Source organism: Astatotilapia calliptera, chromosome 3, assembly GCF_900246225.1.
Source record: "Astatotilapia calliptera chromosome 3, fAstCal1.2, whole genome shotgun sequence".
NCBI lineage: Eukaryota > Metazoa > Chordata > Actinopteri > Cichliformes > Cichlidae > Astatotilapia > Astatotilapia calliptera.
The window spans coordinates 31,127,295-31,148,128 of NC_039304.1; the positions used below are offsets into that span (position 1 = coordinate 31,127,295).

A 20,834-nucleotide genomic window follows, 5' to 3' on the forward strand; every position below is an offset into this window, starting at 1 on the left:
ACAAAGTGTTGCTGTTTAGACTTTGAACACGCCCACACTCTCACACATATTAGAAACATGCTTCATGAAACGCTTTCAGTTTGAGCGACACCGCTGCACTCAGACCGCTGCAAAGGTATTTCTTTTCTTCTTGTGTGTGTGTGTATCCACGATAAAACTATTGTTACAGCTTTTATTTTCAGGAGTGAGTCGTGTATTTTTAATTTAGCTAACTTTTGATTAAATGTTTTGGACTAAAGTTTCCAAACGTGATATGCACCTGCTTTATCCACTTTTCAAAATTGAATCTATGTACAAGTATAAAGAATTAATTTACTAACTGATACAACAGATGAGATTAATTTGTCGTTTAGGAAAACAGATAATTGTTCATGGCACAGATTCATGAAGATGCTGGAATCTTCATGAATCTATGATGTGAATCTCCTGTTCCACTACATCTCAAAGGTGCTCTACTGTTCTCACATATGGTGACTTTGGAGGCCTCTTGGGTGCAATGAACGCACTGTAATCTTCAAGAAACCAGCTTGAGATTATCCTGATCTTTGTGACATGGTGTATTATTCTGCACCTTGCACCTTTAGGCAAGTGTAGTTGTGATTTGGTGTTATATAAATAAAATACAATTGACTTGAAAAGGCAAGTCATGGCCAGGAATAACACTGATGCAGGCTGTGGTTTTTAAATGATGCTCACTTGGGGCCCAAATGTGCCTAATGCCATTATACCAGCACCACCAGACGGAAGTATTAATACAATGCATCGATCTGTGCATCCATGTTCATGTAACACCAACTTTTGACTGCCATTTGAATTTTGCCACAGAAATCAAGACTCATCAGACCAGGCAACATTTTTCCAATGTCTTATTGTCTGTTTTTGGCGCTATATAAATAACATTGAATTAAACCTGCTTCAAGGTTCCTTGTTAATTCAGAAATGCTCTTCTGCATACTTTGGTTGTAATGAGTGTTTATTTGAGGTACCATTGTCTCTGGTCATTCTTCCCTGACCTCTGACATCAACAAGGCCCAGAGAACTGCTGCTCACTTTACATTTTCCCTTTCAGAGTATTCTCTGTAAACCACAGAAATCACTGTGCAGTAAAATACCAGCAGATTAGCAGTTTCTGCAATACTTAGACCACCCTGTCCAGCACAAATAATCATACAACATTCAAAGTTTCTCAAATCACCTTTCTTCTTCATTCAGATGCAGTTTAGCAGCTTTACTGAATTAAACTGGGTGACAGGTGTATCCCACCAGAGGCCCTTTTTATGAAAGGCTAGAAAGTAGTTCAGGTACCCAACTGATGCAAACCTTGAAACTAACCTGCAAAAGCTGCAGAAACTCTGCTGCACATGTGTGAAGTATGCAGCTCAACTTGTTTGGTCCCGGTTGCCAAGATCGACCTATTTATAGAGCAACCTGGAGTGATTTAGAGAGCTGATAACCTCTGAGCATAACCGAGGTTGTGAGGTTTAGGGAAGCAAAAATAAGGAAATGATATCCTGGGCATGCCCAACTTGCTGTGTGAAAATGCAAATAAGCTCCTTAAGTAATTTAAGTGAGAGCATTTGCTTATGTTGACTCATTAGTACTTTTTGCCTTCATACTGAGCAGCACAGAGGTGCCGACCTCTGTCTTTTGTATTTAATTTGCTGTGTGTGTGTCACAGGAACAGAGAAAACGCTGTCTTACTTGCTGTGCATTCTTGACTTTCTGAGTCAGGAGTACTTGTAAAACAAAGCTTGTATAAAGTGGAGAAAAGGGTCAGACTTTGGTGTGTTATTTTAAGTTGTTGCTTACGTTATCTTCCTTTAATTATAGCAAGCTCAGAATAAGTGTAGCTCGACCCTCTTGGGTTGATGTGACTTTTTTTTGAAGCAATGAGTTTGCATGAGTAGAGCTAATGTTGTGGTTCAGCCCGCTCTTGTTTCAAAATGGCTTTCAGCGAAAACTCGAACAAAATGCTCCAGAGATCTTCAGGATTTTCTACCTACAATCTAAAAAATAAAAAACCCTTTAAATCTCTGTGATGGTGAGAAATGTTTTTAGAGTAATTCATAGCAAAATGCACAATTTCTTTTTTAAAGTAAAGCTTGTGTGGTTCGTTTTAGATTACTTACGTTTGAATCTTTTTTTGAGAGCAAATCTTGCTCTTAAAAATGATACCTAAGCTTACCTTCAGTTTTTTTTTGATGATCATGGACTATAAGCTCACCATGACACAGTAAAAACCTTTCCTTTCAGAATCTTTTTGAGTCCCTCTGCTCTTAAAATGTACCTGGTTAAAGTTCCATCTGAAAAAAGCAAACAAAAAAAAAAACAGACATAAAAAAAGACACCTTTAATATAAAGCAGCTTTAATTAAAAAATAATAATTCTACTCTAAGGGGAATTCATGCTTAGATGAGGATTTCTGGTTGTCATCAGTGCAGATAGCTGCTGTCTTGATAAACTGAACGTCTGCTTCGTGAATAAATTTGGAGGAAACATGGTTCAAAACAGTTCACAACATAGAGCTGAAGAATATGAAGAACACAGAAAAATGTGAATTTCGACTCTACATGTGCTGAGACACAACAACAGTATGGCTAGCAGCTGCTATACACTAAAAACAGTTTTTACCTTTAAGTCTTACAAAACTTTCCTTTTTAAACCTTTCCAAATAAACTTTTGAAAATAAACTGACTGACGTCGTCATTTTCATTTTCTGGGTGTAACATGGGGTGCACAATCTAAGGATCATGAACTTTTAATGATAAAAAAAATAGAAATTGCGCACATTTTTATTGTGAAACAAGAAAGAAGGAAATGTTCTCAAAAAATTTGTCTGAAAACATAAATGACCATATTTATCTGACCAATCACTCTGAGTATCCACAGAGTCATCCTTAGTTTTTCCTTTTTGCTTTAGTTAAGGTCCACGTAGAAAAAATTTAGCTGGTCACTAAAGTGCACGTCAAAAACCTCACATTTCTCAAGGCATCGTGTTAATCAGCAGCAGGATAGTGCAGTCATATCAGGGCAGGGCGGTGCAGCGGTTTGGCTGTCGGCTCACAGGAAGCCTTTCTGTGTGGAGCTTGCATGTTTTCTCTGCGGCTTCTCGTTGGTTTCCTTCAGGTGCTCCTTCCTCCTCCCACAGTCCAAACACATGCATGTTAGGCGCTTTTTGAGTTTTTTGTTTTAAAATAATGTGTAGGTTTTTATTTTATAGGCTTTTGAGATAATTTTGGAGTCACATTAGAGCTGTTTGGGGGTTTTGGTTGGGGGTGTGAGATTGTGGTTTGACCCCTTTAACACTCATTAGTCTGTAGCCTGCTCTGTGACTGCCACCATGCTCTGATTAAAAACAATCTAAATCTGGTTAATAATTTAACAGTTCTCAGAACTTTAAACCCTGTCATTTCCTTCACGTTGACCTCAATGGCATTGGCTCTGTTCTCTAGTTTCAGTGTCTGCAGCCATACTTCAACCAAACAAACCAAACCTGAAGAAAAATGCAACTTTTATTCCTTCATATTTAAGAAGCCATTACTTCTCATGTTTTCTCATTTCTTCCCTGTTCTTATAACAGGAAGTGTTTTACTGAGGCATCTGTTAACAAGAAAAATAACCAAACCAAAGGAACAGCTGCTGTGGTGACAACGCACTGACAATGCCAGGAAGCTCGTCTACCATAGTCATGAAGCTGATATATCAGCTTTTCTCGCTTTCTTTGTCCCCATTATCTGATTCATTTGTCTCTTAAAGATAAAAACCCAAAGAGATTGTGGGTCTTTTAAATGGTGTCGCAATCAATTTAAATAAATATCTGTGTGTTGCAGATGGAGTTTGCTTGCAGCCATGTTGTTTGCAACTGGAGTCCAGATGGACCAGGTGAGTTTCTTAAAGTGAATCTTTGCCAATGTGACAAATAATGCTCATGCTTGCTATAGTTAGAACCTTTCAAGTACATTAAGCCGGTGAAATGTTAACATCTTTGACCCTGAGTTGCAGAACAGTCTGCGTCTGTTTGTATTAAGTGCCACCAAAAAGGAAGAGAGCGTGCATAACTGCTTAAACCTGTTATAACGAAGGGTTTTTCCTCCAACTATAGGCGTTTTTCCTATGGGGCCCGAGTATGACAACATAGTGCCAGTAAAACAACAAGCAGGTAATTTTCTCACTCATGCACTTGCAAAAAATGTGCACAAGCATGCAGCTCTCATGACGCTGATGGTGATGAACCGTTGCTTTTTTCTGGCCAGAGCGTTGATTAAATTCTCAAGAGCATTGCAGTGAAATAACAGGAAAGCATATTAAGTAGTAATGTGTGTGCGTGCGTGTGTGTGTGTGTGGGCATGCTTGCAAATGCAAGACAGACAAAGAGACGAACTGTGTAGGAGATGTAAAGATAGAGGTTCAACAAGGGAAAGTCCACACAGAGAAAAAGATGTCAGATAGCTCTAATTAGCAAGATGTTAGAAGAGTGTGACAGTTAATGCTGATAAAACTAAAAAATCTGTCCAAATCAGTCTGGCTCCACCCCCATTGCCAGTAAAATTGAATTTCTCACCAACACAAATCAATTTCAGTGAAATTAATGTAAGAAATAAAGTAAATATTCCACATATCAAGTATTAACAAGTATTAACGCAGATCATAAAAACAAAAATCAAGATTTGTATTATTTGTTCTGCAGATAGATAGTAAATGGTTGGATAAGCACAACAGAATGGATGGATGGTGACAGATGGCCTGTAGAATTTTTTCTGAGTTCCTCAGGCCTTAAAATGTTGTTGGTTGAAGTTCAATCAGAAAAATCTAACAAAAAGACAGCATTTATTATAAAACAGCTTTCATATTTGCAGCTAGATAGATGGATATTAGGTCTCACAGTGAACGCTTTTATGACTTTTTGGCATTGATGTCACATGACTGTCAATGGTTCGGATTGTTTTGCAATGGTTTATGTGGTTCTTATGGTCCAGTGTGGTCGCAGCCATTCCCCATGTGATGGCCACTGATAACAATTTGCATATTGACGACTGCCAAATCGAGGCCACGGCCTATTGTTAGTGGTGCTAGGTTCAGATCATTTTGCGACGGTTTATGTGGTTCCATCTCATCATCTGAGATGGATGCAGTCACTTGGATCAGTGAAGAAATGTTGAGGCGAACAGAATAAACTTTCTGGGATTTCCTTGTCTGGATTATTGAGCATGCATTAAGACATTATTACTTTGGATTGTTTTCAGACTTCATGTTGCATTACTTCTAGGATTAATTCTGATTTCACTCCCAGTTTAGTTTCACTTTCACTTAGTCTTTGGTTAGGTAAGGGAACCAACATTATATGATTCGATTGGGGAAAAGGTCCCCTCTACTTCACCAGACTGAAAATCAGCAGCATGAAGTTTAAACTTTTTGGTTCAAATTTACATCAATAGGTATGGATGAGGTACAACACTGAGTGTTTCTTGTCTTGTGTTTCTACGGTGTATTGACAGACATACAGGCCTTTTGTGCTGGGGTGTTTTTTTCTGTTCTCAACCTCTTCTCCCATTAGCAGCTCAGTCTGAGTGGAGTTTTTTTCCCCTCTTCCTCTCACCTCATGTTATGAATTGTGTTGTTTTTTCCTATCAGCCTACCTCTCTGACATGTCTTCCCAATGTGATGTTTGTGTAAAGTTTGGTCAGAGGGCTCCTTTGTAAGTGTGCATGCGCCATTAGCGTGCTGCCTGCTGTAACCTATAATTTCCTTCGGGATTAATAAAGTATTTCTGATTTAGATTCTAATTTAAAATCTGTAAGACTGTCATGGTTTGTGGCTGTATATCAACCAGAGGTGTTAAGCTCATTTTCATGCAGAAAAAAATGAAGCCGCTGCATGTCAGATGCTATCCAGAATGTACTATTTTTGCCTTACACCAACAGGAATAAATCATGGCTTCTGTTTCTGTTTGTTCATTTAAAGATAAAGGCGATAGTACTGAAATTAGTAAGATTACGGTCAGCTGATTAAAAAGCTCCTGGGTTTCCTAAAAAGGCCTGACATTCATGCTAATATATAGCTGACAGTTAGTATACAAGGAATAAACAATACAGAGTAGAAATGTGATAACTAAACTAAAGGGCAAGTGTGACCACCTGACTAATGTAATATTTTTTTGTTTGTTTGCTTGCTTGTTTTTAAGGAGAGTGAATTTTAAATTTACAACTCAAAATTTAAAGAGACAAAATCAGCTGTTAATTTTCACAATCTTTGATCGGATCAGCTGTAGCCATTTCCTTTAGGTCCATGGGTTGGTGGAAGTTTTATTCTGATAGACCTTTAATGTTTTAAGACAAGTTTTGAAAGAAGATTTTAAAAGGATCTCACATATGCACATCAGATAATGACTGCAGTGAGGTAATAAAGCCATAGCCTGGACTCTGCATGTCCTAGAGAACGTGTCACTTGATACGTTTTGCTTTTGTAGGCTATTTATTCAGTGTTTCCTTGTTACTTCAGATGAGGTTCCTCCACCGCTGCCCCCTCGTCGACTGAGGAAACCTCGGCCTACTTCTCTTCCTCTTTACAGCAATTCCTCCTTCGAGCCTCCGTCTGCTCCTCCCTCCCTCCCTCCTCCTGTTCCTCCCAGACGTGAGTTTGATTTGCCAGTCTTTCCTTATGTTTTATATTTGATATTTAATCTTTCTCTCTCTCTCATTTCCTTTTTGCGTTTCATCAGTTGACAAGCTGGAAGGATTAACCAGGTTGAAGGCCAACGTCAACGTTGTCTCACTCAATGTTGGAAAACTGGTTGACACTAGTCAAGGTCAGGGGGCACACACATGCAAACACACTTCCTTCCAAGTTTTTTGGGGATTTTATTAATCTCTTTTCTTTCTTTGCTTATCAGACTCAGGCATGGAGACTTTTCAAAGGCCAGTGATTTGTGGGAAATGTAGTGCTGCTTTGTCATGTCTCAGTTCGTTACAGAAGAACGTGAGTGGTAATTTAATTGCCGAATTTTTTATTTCTTTGGATTCAACCAATTGATTAACTGGTTTCCACTGGACAAAGGTAGTTGAAACAAACAAAAGCAAATCCTCTTCTTCTTGTGCAGGTTTGGCGATGTGAGTTCTGTGGATATGAAAACAGCGTAGACGAAAGTTTAGCTGCTTTGTGCATTGGCCAGCGAGCCGGTGTGCGCAGTGATGACCTTTACCTGCCCAGACAGAGTGAAGACGACTATCAGAACTTAGAGGACACGCTAGTTGTTTTCTGCGTGGACACTTCTGGCAGCATGAGCGTTACTACAGAGGTGTGTGGATTGCATTATTCAAACACACTGCGGGTAAAATTCCTACAGTCATTGTTTATCAAAAGCTGGAGGCTACCCTTGTGGTTGCAAAAAGAGTTCTTGCATGATTCAAAAGCTTGTAGGATCGCCTTGAGCATAAAATAACTTGAAGTAAATGCATTTCTGTATGATTTTATCAGTCGTCAAGTCCTCAGTGAAGAATATTATTCCACTCTCATTTAAGTGTGTTGCTTTAGTTGATTGAGTTTTGCAGGCATCCATTTATGGACAGCTCTGTTAAGGTCCTGCCACAGAACAGGACGTGCCACAGCGTTTCAGTGAGTTTGAGGTCTGGACTCTGAATTGGATCATCTGGATTCTTTTCTTTTTTAGACATTCAGTTGTAGATTTTGTGTGTTCTTGTCCTGTTGTATGATATAATTTGGACAAAGCTTTAGCTGTCGGACAGATGGGCTTACATTTGATTCTAAAATAAAGAATGGTATGCAGAGGAGTTGTTGGTTGACTCAATGACAACAAGGTGCCCAGGTCCTGTAGCTGCAATCAGCATCCACACAATATAGGTGTTTATGATGATATGCTGTGTTTGGGTTTCACTCTACATTGTGGCCAAACCTCCCACTTTGATCTTGTCTGTGCAGTCTTGTCTCTGTCAAGTTTTGTGTTTTGCTCAGATGCAAGTTTATTTACGTTTTATTTATTTATTTTTTTTAGACAGAGAGAGAGAGAAAAGGGTTTCTTCTGGCAATCCTTCCAAACAAGGCGTACTTGTTCAGTCTTTTTCTAATGGCACTGTCAAGATTTTTTACATTTAACATGCTAACTCAGTCTGAGATGCACCTCTCAAGTTTCTTGCAGTTTATGTAAGCACTGCACAATCTGTTCTTCGGGTGGACTTACTGGGACATCCACTCTTAAAAAGATTGTGGCATTGTGGTAACATATAGCTAAATACCAAAATGTCTGCTGTCATCGAGGTGCCTACACTCACTTGTTATCAGTTAAACAAGTGTAATTAATTAGCAGCACCTGGCTGCTACTTACCTTCTGAATACCTGTAGTAGCAGTAAAGAGACATTCAGTTTTCCACAGTTGAAACCTCTTTTCCACATGATTGTAGGTTAATTAAATCACAATAAAACTCCATTTGAAATGTTCAGTCTTATCATGTTTGCTCTGCTTTAGGTTCCATCAAGCAATGGCTCTGTAACATACGTATCCAGACTAGAGGTGAGAGGATAATTTGTTGTGGTTTGATTGGCTGAGCTGCATTAACATAATCATTTTGTTTTAAAGTTTGTGCTGTTTTGGTATGTCTTCACAGGGTATGCAGGATGCCCTCTACAGGGCACTATTCACCATAAAGCAACGGTCCCCTCATCGGAGGGTGGCTCTGGTGACATTTAACGATGAGGTAGGAGATGTAGCGGTAGTAGTAGTAGTATTAATTATAACACTGATTCTTGTATGCTGCTTTTTTGAATCTTTCTTTTTTGTGAACATTTAAATACAAATATAAGTGTTATCCCATCCAACTAGCATGTGGTAAAAGATTGTAAAAGGTGTTTAGTATTCATTATGTCTTTGGACTCCAGAAATCACAATGAGAACAAATCATTATGGTTGATTCAGACTGAACCTGGGGTCCTTATCAGGAGTGGGGATGCTAAAGCTTTAGGTATTTTGCTGTCTACCTTAAAACAACGACAACAAAAACTAAATTTTTTTTTTTTACCTTTTACTCTACTGTTACATTTTTTTTTTACTTCCATGCGATCTTTCTCATTTTTTGAGTAGAATAGAATAGAAAAGCCCTTTATTGTCTTTCCTATGGTTTTGGGGTTTTTTTGGCCAATTTTAATCTATATGAATATATAATCGTGTCACTCAAGATATAATGAATATTTAATTGCATTCCTCTATGTTGCTATAACTAAGTACATTGCTCCAGTTTTACCTCAATGTTGTAAAATAGAAAAATCAGTGGAGCAGATCATAAGACGTCTTTGTTCATAGAACCAGACTTATAAAGTCCATTGAATCCCTTATTTATCACTACATGAGAGAATTTTAAATGTTTTCCTGTTTTTGTCCCCTTTGGACCTTGCATAATTGACAGTTATGTAGCCTGGCCCACAAAAACAAGAGGACTTCCTGTTTACCATGATGAACTGTCATGCTCTGTAGAAGATGGCTCTTCAGCAGACAGAAGGGAGAAACAATCTGCCCTCATCTGCCAGAGAATTTGTTTTTTTGTCAAAATTTGAATTAAATGTTGAAGACATTAAATGAAGAAGACCTTATAAATCTCCTGCCCCTGGAGTACTCTAACTACATTCTGCTGGTTTCACAGGTAGTAATATATGGTGATGGTACTAGTGCTCCTATCACACTCAGGGATTGGGCGCTAGTTGACTACGACCATATATGGGAAAAGGGTGTGACTTACCACATCCCACACTGTATCGCTGAGACCTACAACCACCTAATACAGAGGGTCAAAGAGTAAGTGTTAGAAGTGTTTTAGAAACATGGAAGAATGCTCTGTACAGTCTGAAACACTCTTTGTTTTCTCCACATCTCTGACTCTAGACTCAGGGAACATGGAGCCACGTGTCTTGGTCCCGCAGCATTAGCCTCCGTTGCCATGGCTTCAAGGTACCCCGGGTCAAAAGTGAGTAAATGAGCGGTCAGATATCAGATTGGGACAACTGAGTGCTGTGACTGTCACCACTATTAACAAGAACCTTGCGGCTGTTGTGATTTACAGGTCATTTTATGTACTGATGGCAAAGCAAACATCGGACTGGGAGAGATGGAGGAAGCTCCCTCTCTGACTCCTTCTGCCTTTACTCCATATTTCTATACTCAGCTGGCTCTAGATGCGGTACAGAAGGGGTAAGGGCTCACATGCATGCACAAAGTTGTTGAGCATTTGTCAAGGGACAGGATGAAGTTTACAGACTCTTGTGTGGCAGGTAAATGATTGCTCACCAGAGACATGGTTAACGCAATTAAACATTGACAAATGCTGAATGTTTAATTGCGTTAACCATGTCTCTGGTGAACAATCATTTACCTGCCACACAAGAGTCTGCCTCAAAGTCAGACAGGCACCACCTCTGCTCCTAAACACAGCAGCTGATAAGAATAGTCCTGTTTTGTTTTGCAGATTTAAGTGTAAACTTCATCCTGTCCTCTTCGAGTATTGAAATTGTGTGGTATTTAGAGATATTCCTGTCAAATATTGATCGTAGGCGATCGTGACTCAAGAGTTGGGAGTTTGCCTTGTAATCGGAAGGTTGCTGGTTCGAGCCCTGGCTCCAACAGTCTCGGTCGTGGTGTCCTTGGGCAAGACACTTCACCCGTTGCCTACTGGTGGTGGTCAGAGGGCTCGGTGGCACCAGTGTCTGCCACCGCTGCCATCACCTGTGTGTGAATGGGTGGATAACTGGATGTGTAAAGCGCTTTGGGGTCCTTAGGGACTAAGTAAAGAGCTATACAAATATAGATAAATGGCCATTTACCATTTCAAATCTTTTACTTTTTTCTGTTTACAGAGTATATTTGTTTTAATTTTAATTACACAGTCCCGATCAAAAGTTTACGAACACTTGAAAAATGACAAAAAAAATCATATTTTGCATGGTTGGATCTTAACAAGGTTCCTGACAGAACAGATTCAAGTGCAGACTGTGTAATTAAAGCAAAAGATTTTTATTTTCAATACCAGCTGATCAAAAGTTTAGGACCGCATGCCTTTAAAAGGCCAAATTTGTGCAAAAATGTGGGTTCATTGTCATTTTCTGTCAGATAGTCACACTGTCATGATGTTCTGATGGCAAAGGCAAAAAGACGTCCCTTTTTGAACGTGGTCGGGTTGTTGAACTGCATAAGCAGAGTCTCTCGGAACATGCCATCGCCTCTGAGGTGGGACGCAGTAAAACAGTCATTTGGAATTTCTTAAATGATCCTGGGGGTTATGGAACAAAAAAGTCAAGTGGAAGACCCAAAACAATTTCACCAGCACTGGATCCAATTGGCTGTCTGTCAAGACACTGGACAATTCCCGAACCAAATTAAGGCCGTTACTGGTGCCAACTGCAGCCCCCTAACCATCAGACAGCATATAGTTTGAAGGGCCTCAAAAACAAAAAACGTCTTCAATGGTATCGTCTCCTTGAATGCCACAGAACTGACCATGTGGACTTTGCAAGAGAGAACTAAACATGGGACATTGAAAGGTGGAATAAAGTTTATTCTCTGATGAATTTTTTTTTTAACCTTGATGGTCCTGATGGTTTCCAACGTTACTGGCATGACAAGTAGATCCAGCCTTAGATGTTTTCTATGCGTCACAGTGGAGGGGACACAATAATGGTCTGGGGTGATTTTTCCTTCAGTTTAACAATGGAGCTTGTGCAGAGGCATCAAACGGCCACTGATTTCTGTTTTGGGGGCAATTACAGGGTTTTTTTTTTTTTGGAGGTGTGGTCCTAAACTTTTGATCAGCTGTAAAACAGCCTTTTTCAGTTTAAGCATTGTTTTCAATAAATTATGCATGCTCAAAAAACCTCCCATTTCTTCTTATTGCATGTTGAAGCTCTACTTGGAACCTTGTTAAGATCCAGCCATGCAAAATATGATTTGTTTTGCCATTTTTTGATTGGGATTGTAAAAATAAAACCGTCAGTCAAAATAAAACAGTGGGGGAAAAAAAAGAAAAAAAAAGAAATGCTTGTGAGGAGAGGTTCACAATGACCAGAATCTGGAACAGAACAAAGACGTCAACATCTGGTGAAGTTTAAGAGCCTTTACTCCAGTGCAAATCAGTTGACTTGTAGCTTATCAGCACAAAAAAGTCACTTTGTTGGGATAAACAAAGTAAAAACTGGAAACATATGCTTTGTTCTGGAGTAGAAATGGAGAATTTACTACTAAGACTTCATTTTACAGCTACATGCTACAGTTTGTACACTCTTTTATATACTCTTTGCACATGTACTCTACAGCATTCCAGAATTCAGACTCACCTGGCTACAGCAGGGTGTCTAGCTCAAACCTTTGAACTTTTCACATCTGCATGAACTGAGCACATCAGCCACAAGACCTGTCTAATTCTGTGAAAAACATATCTCTTTCTTTCCTTTTTCAGAGTCATAATATCAGTAATGACTTTTGAAGGGACAGACTGTCGCCTGGCTGATATTGGTAAACTGGCAGATGCTACGGGAGGAAGAGTGAGATAGACACAAATTAATTCACACAAGCAAACACAAAGAAGAACATATTACTGTAACTCTTGCTCCTTGGCTTGCGCAGGTAAATATTGTCAGCATTGGCACGGTAGCAAGAGAGATTCAATCGGTCTCCGAAGATAACGTCCTAGCTACAGGAGTCAAAGCAACCCTGCTCGCTTCTGATGGAGTGTGAGTGGCAACGTAAAAACACTGCCACATAAACATTTTACATACTCGATTGTATGTTAGTCTAATAACAATAATAATATAGAGTGGTGCAGTGGTATCCAAAATATTAATTTCCTTTGTTTCCTTCTTTTATTTTCACTCTTCTCTCTCTTTCACTTTAGGTATTTTCCATATGAGGATGAAAACAATCACAAACTGGTAAGAGAGATTGGGAATGTCACCAAAGGTCTGGAGATCACCTTCCAGTTTGCTGTAAAACCAGATTTTATGGAATGTAGGTCAACTCTGCTGTATTATTACTGCTTAAAAATCATTTTTAGTGCAGAAAGCATTTAATAGAATCAACCAAAGTCTAATCTATTTTGTTATATATTGGTCTGTATTCACCAGTTTTTCTCCAGAAAGGAATGCTTCCATTCCAAATGCAGCTCAGCTTCAAGACCAGAGACCAACACAGAATCACTCGCATCATCACCGAACAGCGACCAGCAACTACCTGCAGGTAAAAAGCTGGAGCTGGGTGTTAAATACTTTTAGAATCATTAACTTAAATGTGTTCCAGTTAATCATAAAATATATTTATATATTTAATTTCATCTTGTTTATCTGTCTGTCTGAAGTCGGATTTTTGCAGGTAGACTTAACATGGCAGTGCTCGATGTTCACTGCGCACAGCTCTGTGCCAGTTTAACCATGGAGGGTAAAGTGCAGGAGGCACAAAGGCAGCTGAAAGCACAGCAACACCTGCTGCAACAAGTCAGGTATGAGTCTTGTAGAGGATACATGGAGAAAAAGGTAATAATGAATGCACATATGAGAGATTCAGTAGCCAGCTATTAAGGCACTGATAATGTATGCTGCATGCTATTGTTGTGATGAATCCTGTAAAAAGTCAATTTGGTGAATTTGGACCTAAGTCAATGAAAGCCAGACCGAAATCTGTTTTTACTACAAGCATTTTTATTATTATGGTTTACACAAAATTTATAAGAAATGTGAAGAAGTGTTTACTTTGTAGAAGTGACAGAAAGTGGCTAAAACAACTCTATATAGATCCCAGATAATATAGCTACTGTTTTCTGCAACATTTGGCCACTCAGTGTTTCAGGAATTAAATTTGAGACACCACGTGCATAAAATGGTCATTAAACTTTATCATACAGAGAAAAGAAGCTCGAGTTCTCCTAAAAACAAACTAACTTACCTTAGTATTCTTTTATATAGTCCAAACGTAAAGTGTTACACATTATGTTGAGGAATAATTATGCAAATATTCTCAACTTTATTACTTTTGTGTAGTTACTGCTGCCTGCCTTTGTAGGAAAGATATTTTCCAAGTGTGGCATTTAATCTCTTGTCACTATTTTATTACTACCGGACATTTAAACTTTTATAAATATTCAGATTATTATTTTTTAAATCCCTATAACAATAAATAGCAAAGCAGATATGTATGCAGATCTTAGTACACATTGAATGGGGGGGATCTAGACCCATCAGTTCACCTGTACTGTGGGGCCACTGAGCCACACCTGATCATTTTACGTTAACGGTTGAAGTGAGTAGAAGAAAGTGGAATGGTTTTAAGGGGTTAGAGTTCAAGTGTGTGTGTGACTTTACTGTGTTGTAGGCAGTAACAGTGCCTCTTTCTAAACTACAGCAAGTGGAGGCCAATCCAAAAGGAAGAGAGTATGTATGGTAACTGGATGGAAACCATGACGACAATTTGTGAGGACATTACCACGGAATCCCAGGTATTCATACACTTTTTTAATGAAGACAATTAGATGAAATATCACACAGTGAGTTGTATCATTATATAAACCCTTTGTTTATGTAGCATGAACATTTTGGAAGTATTCATTTTTATTTTATTTTTACATGTGTCAGATGTTGTGTTTGTCTGTGACTGAGCAGGCAAAGATTTGGAAAATCGTACTTTTATACAACTGCCAATCAAGCAGCACAAGAATTCATGAAACATTAATCAGATGTTGTGCACTCGTAATCTTTCTTTTTTTATTTGTTTTTTGTCTGCACATACATTGCAACAGATCAACAACAAAGTTAATACTAACTTCTAACAGTCGTAAATATGAAAATATAGCCCTCACCCTATAAATTTTAACTTGAGTAAATACTAAACTCAGAGTGAGAATGAGCTTATTGAACTCCATCACAGCCCCTTAATGGTCAGCACCTTTCAAGCAACCACAGTGAATAAAGTTTTTATAGCTACTTTTTGAACCTCTCCATAGACGAAAATTTTGCAATTAGTGCAAGAGTACAAGATCCACTGGAACAAGATATTAGATTTTGTTTATTGGTCTGTTTATGAGTTTGTAAAAAATAGTTATTCACAGATTATCAATTTTTTTACATCTATTACAGCTGACTCTTTCTGATGAAGCAGCTAAGGTGGTGTACCAGATGAAGAGAGCCAGCAGTGTCAGAAACAACAACAACAGCAGCAACACAGTTAATGTCCAAAAGAAGACCACAAAGAAGAAAAAGGCTGTCATGGAGGCTGTGTAAATTAAAAGACAAAACAAAACTGTTTATTAAGCAATTAATTTTACAGCAGTGAGAGAACCATAGTTTCTTTTTATTTAAGAAGCCCAGAGTACAGACAGGCAAATGTATATGACTAAAAATCTTCTGTGTCTGAGATGCTGTTGTACAATAGATTCAATAAGAGCTCCTACCTCTTTGCTTATTCCACGCCTAATTATTGAGCTGGAAATGGATACAATTTTTCCAACACTGATCTACTCTAGAAAAACTGTACGAGGAGTTTTATCACATTTTTAAATGCAAAATCTCATAAACTGAAGAATTTAGAGTGGTTGTAACTGATTTCGTAGAAGCTGTTACGATTATAGTTTTCTTTGTATTGTAATTATATTTCTTAATAGTCTACAACAGAGATGGGCAGTAACGAGTAAAGTAAGGCATTAATACTGCAAAAAAGGTCATTAGATTACTGTTACTTTCCCGTAAGCACGCTGCGTTACTGCGTTACTCTCACATTGCGTTTGTGAGAGTGTCTCATGACAATGACATAAGCGAGTGCGACGTTCGTGGCAACTGTGTGCAGATCAACAATGGATAATATAACGAGTGCAGGAGTATGAGGTGCAGTATTTAATGCGTGGAAGTACTGACCTTACTTTGAGTTTGATTCCGTAAAAAGTGACAAAATCATCAGCATCTGCTGCTCACTGTCTGGGAAGAAAATTTCTTTTTACAGGGAAAAAACCCCTAATCTTCAGAGCAAGCACTGAGTATGCTGCCACGGCAATGTGAAATTCAAAGAGAAACTCCCAGATCCTTCCTCTGACATGACCACTGCGGCATACCTGCACCAGGGCAAACATCCGCCTACCACTTTTTATTTATTTTCTGCTGTGTTTTACTTGCATCTATTTGAAAGAGTGAGTGTAAACACCAAAAAATTTTTTATTTTATGTGCAGGAATGTGCAGAAAATAGGTTTAAATGTTAAACAAATTTCTTCCAGTCAGAGAATGGTGCATATAATTTAATTTTTGCTTGATGCATTAAGTTAAAATATTAAAACTAATAAAACTAGTTTTAAAAGGAGACTTTTTCATTTGATTACACTTTGTATGATGGATTGTGCAGAAAAAGTAGAATTGGGCTGAAAGATCTATCGCTTTATCACCTATTCAGGTTGTAAATCATGTTTTTAAAAAGTCAGTTCAAGTAATGGGATTACTTTTGAGGGGAAATAATCAGTAATTAGTTACTGATTACTGTCAATTTGGTCATGACAATTTGCATATTAATAATCAAGGAACTGACCTCCCAGTCCATTGTTCCTTCAGTGGGCTGGTTTCAGTCATTATTCAAATGTACTGTTTATAAGACTGCAGTCAGCTGAGACTGAACAAGTCACTGTGACGAAACGTTTCTCCCACTGACAACGCTAAGTCCAGAACATAATCAACCTTTTGAGACTGTCAATTTGATCCAAATATTTAGACCAAATTGAACTTTCTACACAAATGACAAAAAAAATTATTGGCCAAATTAAAGTCAAATTTGAAGTGTGATTGCAACAAATAATTCTTTTGTTGAATTTATCATATGTAGACCATACAGGTTCTTTTAGTATCAAGGACTGTTGTTTCTGAATTAAGACTGACAAAAAGTTTATGAGAACTGCCTTAAATCAGTCAGCAAAAAATGTAGCCAGACAAATGTGCTTTTATTTGATTTCTGTTTTAGAGGAATTTTTGTAAAACAAAATGAAACAGTTTTATTTGTTTCATGTGTAATAAATGAACGTGTTTGACATTTCTAAATTAGTCCTGTTTTTATTATATTACAAGAATATTGTTTTTAGTAATGCGATAATAATGCGATTTCATGTGGGATTATTCTGATCTTTACTGGAATTCACATCTGTGACATCAAGCAGTAAAATTTATGACAAAAATGTATGAATAACAGCAAATTCATTATATAGTGAAGCACATTTAAACTGATCTATGTTTGATGATATTCATTTGTTGCGGGATTTGCTCGCGTTTTTGTGGCTGGGTGTCCTGTGAGGACCGTAGGTGATGTGTGTGTGAGCATGCGCGTGAGGAGACGCTGTGAGCGCAAAAAATGTCGCGGGTAGAGACGGTGACGGGGGCAGCGTTCTAACGGGCTACAGCCTATGCAGTGTGTATTTGAATGTGCAGTACCGTTATTAAAGCCTCATCCCTTCAGTATCTCAGGTGTCTTGGCTAATTTCTGCCTGCCTCACTACTCCACAAAAGTGGGGGGATTTAACCCCAAAGTAGGACAAAACTTCGGCCCTGGAGGAAGTATCTGTCAGGGTCCTGGGACTGGGCGACCCAGGACCCCTGGGCAGTCATGGACCTGTGTTATTGTTGTGTATTTTGGTGTTGCTTCCCCTTCTCTGTGCTTGTGTATATGTGTGTGTGTGTGTGGGTGGCTGAGCACTTGTTTATAAGCGGCGTCAGGCCTGGAGGGTGTGGCCCTGCAAGGGGACTGGCCACACCCGAAGCCACACACCTGCTGCTGATCAGGCCTCGTCGGGGGAGCTACTTAAGAGAGTCTTGGAGCTCCCACCGACGCGGGATCATTGCTTGGGACTCCACGTTAGTTACCCAGTTTAGGTTTTGGTCGTGTAGTGTATGCCTGCCATTGTTCAGTGTCCTGACTGCTGCCGCTATTGTTTCCCGCAGGAGGAGCGTGGAAGGCTTAAGGAGCAGCGAGCACCGGGAGTGCAGACACGGGAGCAGAGAGCACTAGGAGGACACGACACGGGAGTCTGGGGAAAAACACGGGGATTTATTGTTGTTTGATATCACCCTCTGTAAATAAACGCACTGCTTGAACTTTGAGCTCCGCGCCTGGGTCCTCCTTCCCCACATCCCCACGGTCTGCCAGCCAGACCGTGACAGAATCTCCCCTTGCATCTCCCGACCACGGTCAGGGGACCGACGGTGAGGAATGGTTAGTAATTTTACTCCTATTTGATGGGCACAACCAAACAGTTCATGACAAGCTTATGTATCAGTATGTTTTTGCTGTTGTAGCAAAAACGGTTTGTCTTTAGATAGTGAGTCAGGCTTTACTTTCTCAAACTATATGATACTGATAATGTTAATGCGTAACATGTTGTTTTATTTTATATTTATATTGTACTATTGCTTGTTTGATATGCTTTTATACTTTCTTTATGTTGCTATATTGTTTGTTTGACATGTTTTCTTGTGAAGCACTTTGTAACAGCGTTTTGTCTTAAAAAAGTGCTATATAAATAAATTTTACTTACTACTTACTTACTTATACTACAAGACAGAAAGAAAAATAACTTAAACTTTACTATGAGATGCAATCAACACATATACAGTTATATGAGGTAGAAATGATTGTTTTCTAATTAAGAGACATTATATTCTGAAACTACTATAATAGTTTTTTTTAGCCAATACCAAAAATGGCTTCAGATACTGAAACGTCTCTTTTTAATTTCAAACTATTTAAAAAAGTTTGAGATTTAAATTTTGATTAAACAAAACAAGCACAGTAATAATGCTGCTTTGAGCTCTGGATAACTGTAACTTGCATTTGCTGCTATTTTATGATTTTTGTTTTTCTCAAACACTCATTTTATTAGTTTTAAACTCATATGAAACAGCTAAAAGGTAGTTCTATATTAAACTACTGCAAATGCTTCATGCTTTATGAGTAACACTGATCTAATCTTATTATTTCTAATGCTGTAACACTCACCCAGAACATTTTCATAATACAGCAAAAAAACACAGAGTCATCACAGATTTACAGACCAGCCTGTTGCAATGCTTAAGTCTTTTAATGTTGTATAAGACAAGCTGACAAAACAAAGTTCAGTCAAAACTCCATAGATCAAATATCTATTTTATAATCATAAAATGTCACATGCTGAGTTGTGCTTATCTTTGAAAAGAAACTCACTCTCATCGTTCTCTTTTGCTCGCCTTCTGTTTCCTAAATTCAGAGTCACAGTGGAACCTATCCTGTTCCTCAGTCCTCTTGAGCGACCTGCTCACGTCTTTGTTTTCTCTCTGTGTCTCTTCTTTCTCTATGCTTGTCTTGCTTATCTGTCTGTCTGTGGGTGGAACTCATCGTGGGTTCCCGCCTCTGTCAGAGCATGTCTGCACCAATCAACCGCCTGTTCCAGATGAGCTCATCAGGAGGCCACTACTTCATGTGGTGACTGAGGTTCATTATTTGCTGGATTGTTGAATTATGCTATTAGTAAAGTCCTGGGTCTGGACACTAGTGTGTTTCCCTTGCCCACCACCCCATAACTGCGCATACAGACCTTCCCTGGATCTTCCCTGCCCTCGAGTGTTTGGAGAGACTACATTAGTGGATATCACTCTGGTGCATTTATTTACAGTGAAAACACTAAACATGAACACACTGAATCCCACCTCCTGCTCCACCCAGGGTTCCTGACAGTGTTTAAAATACAGCAGCTTTTGAAATCCTCAGCCCAACAATCATGCCACTTTCAAAGTATCTTAAATCACCTTATTTCTCCATTCTGACGTTCAGTTTGAACTTCAGCAGGTCGTCTTGATCATGTCCGCGTGCCTCAATGCATTCATTTGCAGTCATTAGATTTGTGCTAAGGACGAAGTACATGGGTGTACCAAATGAAATGCTCAGTGAGTGTACATATTAAGCATGTGTAAACTCTACACCTTCAGTTCACAAATTTATAAAGCTTTGTATATAGGCCTGCTTTGTTTCATCCGGTAACCTCATTAGTGACCTTGGAGTCAACAGGTTCATTCTTGTAATGAGTGAATAAGCTCAGCAAAAATGCTAACGATGTAGGCGTTCAGTTATCAGTTGCCAGTTGGTACTGCTATGCTTTTTACCAAGAAGTAACAAAGACGTGACACTGTGGAATGTCCATGATTGAAAGTTCTGATTGTACAGATGATTATTAAATACTGGAAACTGAACTGATGTTATATCGTCTATATGGTTCACGGTAAAGGAAAAGAAAAACACTTCTGAGTATCAAAGCACATCCATCCATGTAAGGTAGTCCAAAAACAATTCCAAGGTATTTGTTTGTGAATATTTCTTGGTATTGACTGATTCTTATATTTATTTGTTGCGAATATCTACCTGAATACACAATTCCAAAGTTTAGAAAGTACTGAGTCGTGTGTTATCTAGCTACTGACAACCTACATGGGTTAATGCTATATGTGCCCATCAATCCATGTAAAGTATCAGAAGGCTAATCATTTTATGATAATTAATTTTAAATGAAATGAATTGATAAAAACAGTCTTTCTGAAAAAATAATTAAAAGAGAATTAAACGGGACTGTAGTTTCAGTGACTTGGCTGACACTGCTAAGTCTTTCTTTGTGGTTCTCACACAGAAGACTCAGTCAATTGTTTGCTGTACTTGTCAATTTAAAATAGAGAGTATTTTACATATTAGTGTAGGAACTTTACCTTAAAGTGTAAAGCACCTTGAGAAAGCTGTTCTTGTGATTTGGTACTGTATAAATATAATGGAATGTTTAACCTTTGCCTCAGCATGTTTAGTTCTGAAAAA

The 20,834-nt window shown here is 38.5% G+C and overlaps 1 protein-coding gene across 1 annotated transcript; it reads left to right on the forward strand.

The window, feature by feature from the left end:
• Positions 1-62: 62 nt before the first annotated feature.
• Positions 63-15,744, forward strand: LOC113019234 (circularly permutated Ras protein 1). The gene is made up of 19 exons (XM_026162791.1): positions 63-115; positions 3,831-3,882; positions 4,103-4,159; positions 6,499-6,630; positions 6,719-6,805; positions 6,890-6,975; positions 7,097-7,294; positions 8,480-8,524; positions 8,619-8,708; positions 9,648-9,799; positions 9,887-9,968; positions 10,065-10,192; positions 12,450-12,534; positions 12,617-12,723; positions 12,885-12,997; positions 13,114-13,225; positions 13,344-13,484; positions 14,384-14,477; positions 15,115-15,744. The coding sequence occupies exons 1-19, from the start codon at positions 65-67 to the stop codon at positions 15,256-15,258; spliced, it is 1,956 nt and encodes a 651-aa protein (XP_026018576.1). The 5' UTR covers positions 63-64; the 3' UTR covers positions 15,259-15,744.
• The last annotated feature ends 5,090 nt before the right edge of the window (positions 15,745-20,834 follow it).

Coding starts and splice junctions, on each gene's coding strand:
- LOC113019234 (XM_026162791.1), top strand. CDS start 65: ATGAAACGCTTTCAGTTTGAGCGACACCGCTGCACTCAGACCGCTGCA. Junction 116..3,830: donor GCACTCAGACCGCTGCAAAG/GTATTTCTTTTC, acceptor TGTGTGTTGCAG/ATGGAGTTTGCTTGCAGCCA. Junction 12,724..12,884: donor CTGCTCGCTTCTGATGGAGT/GTGAGTGGCAAC, acceptor CTTTCACTTTAG/GTATTTTCCATATGAGGATG.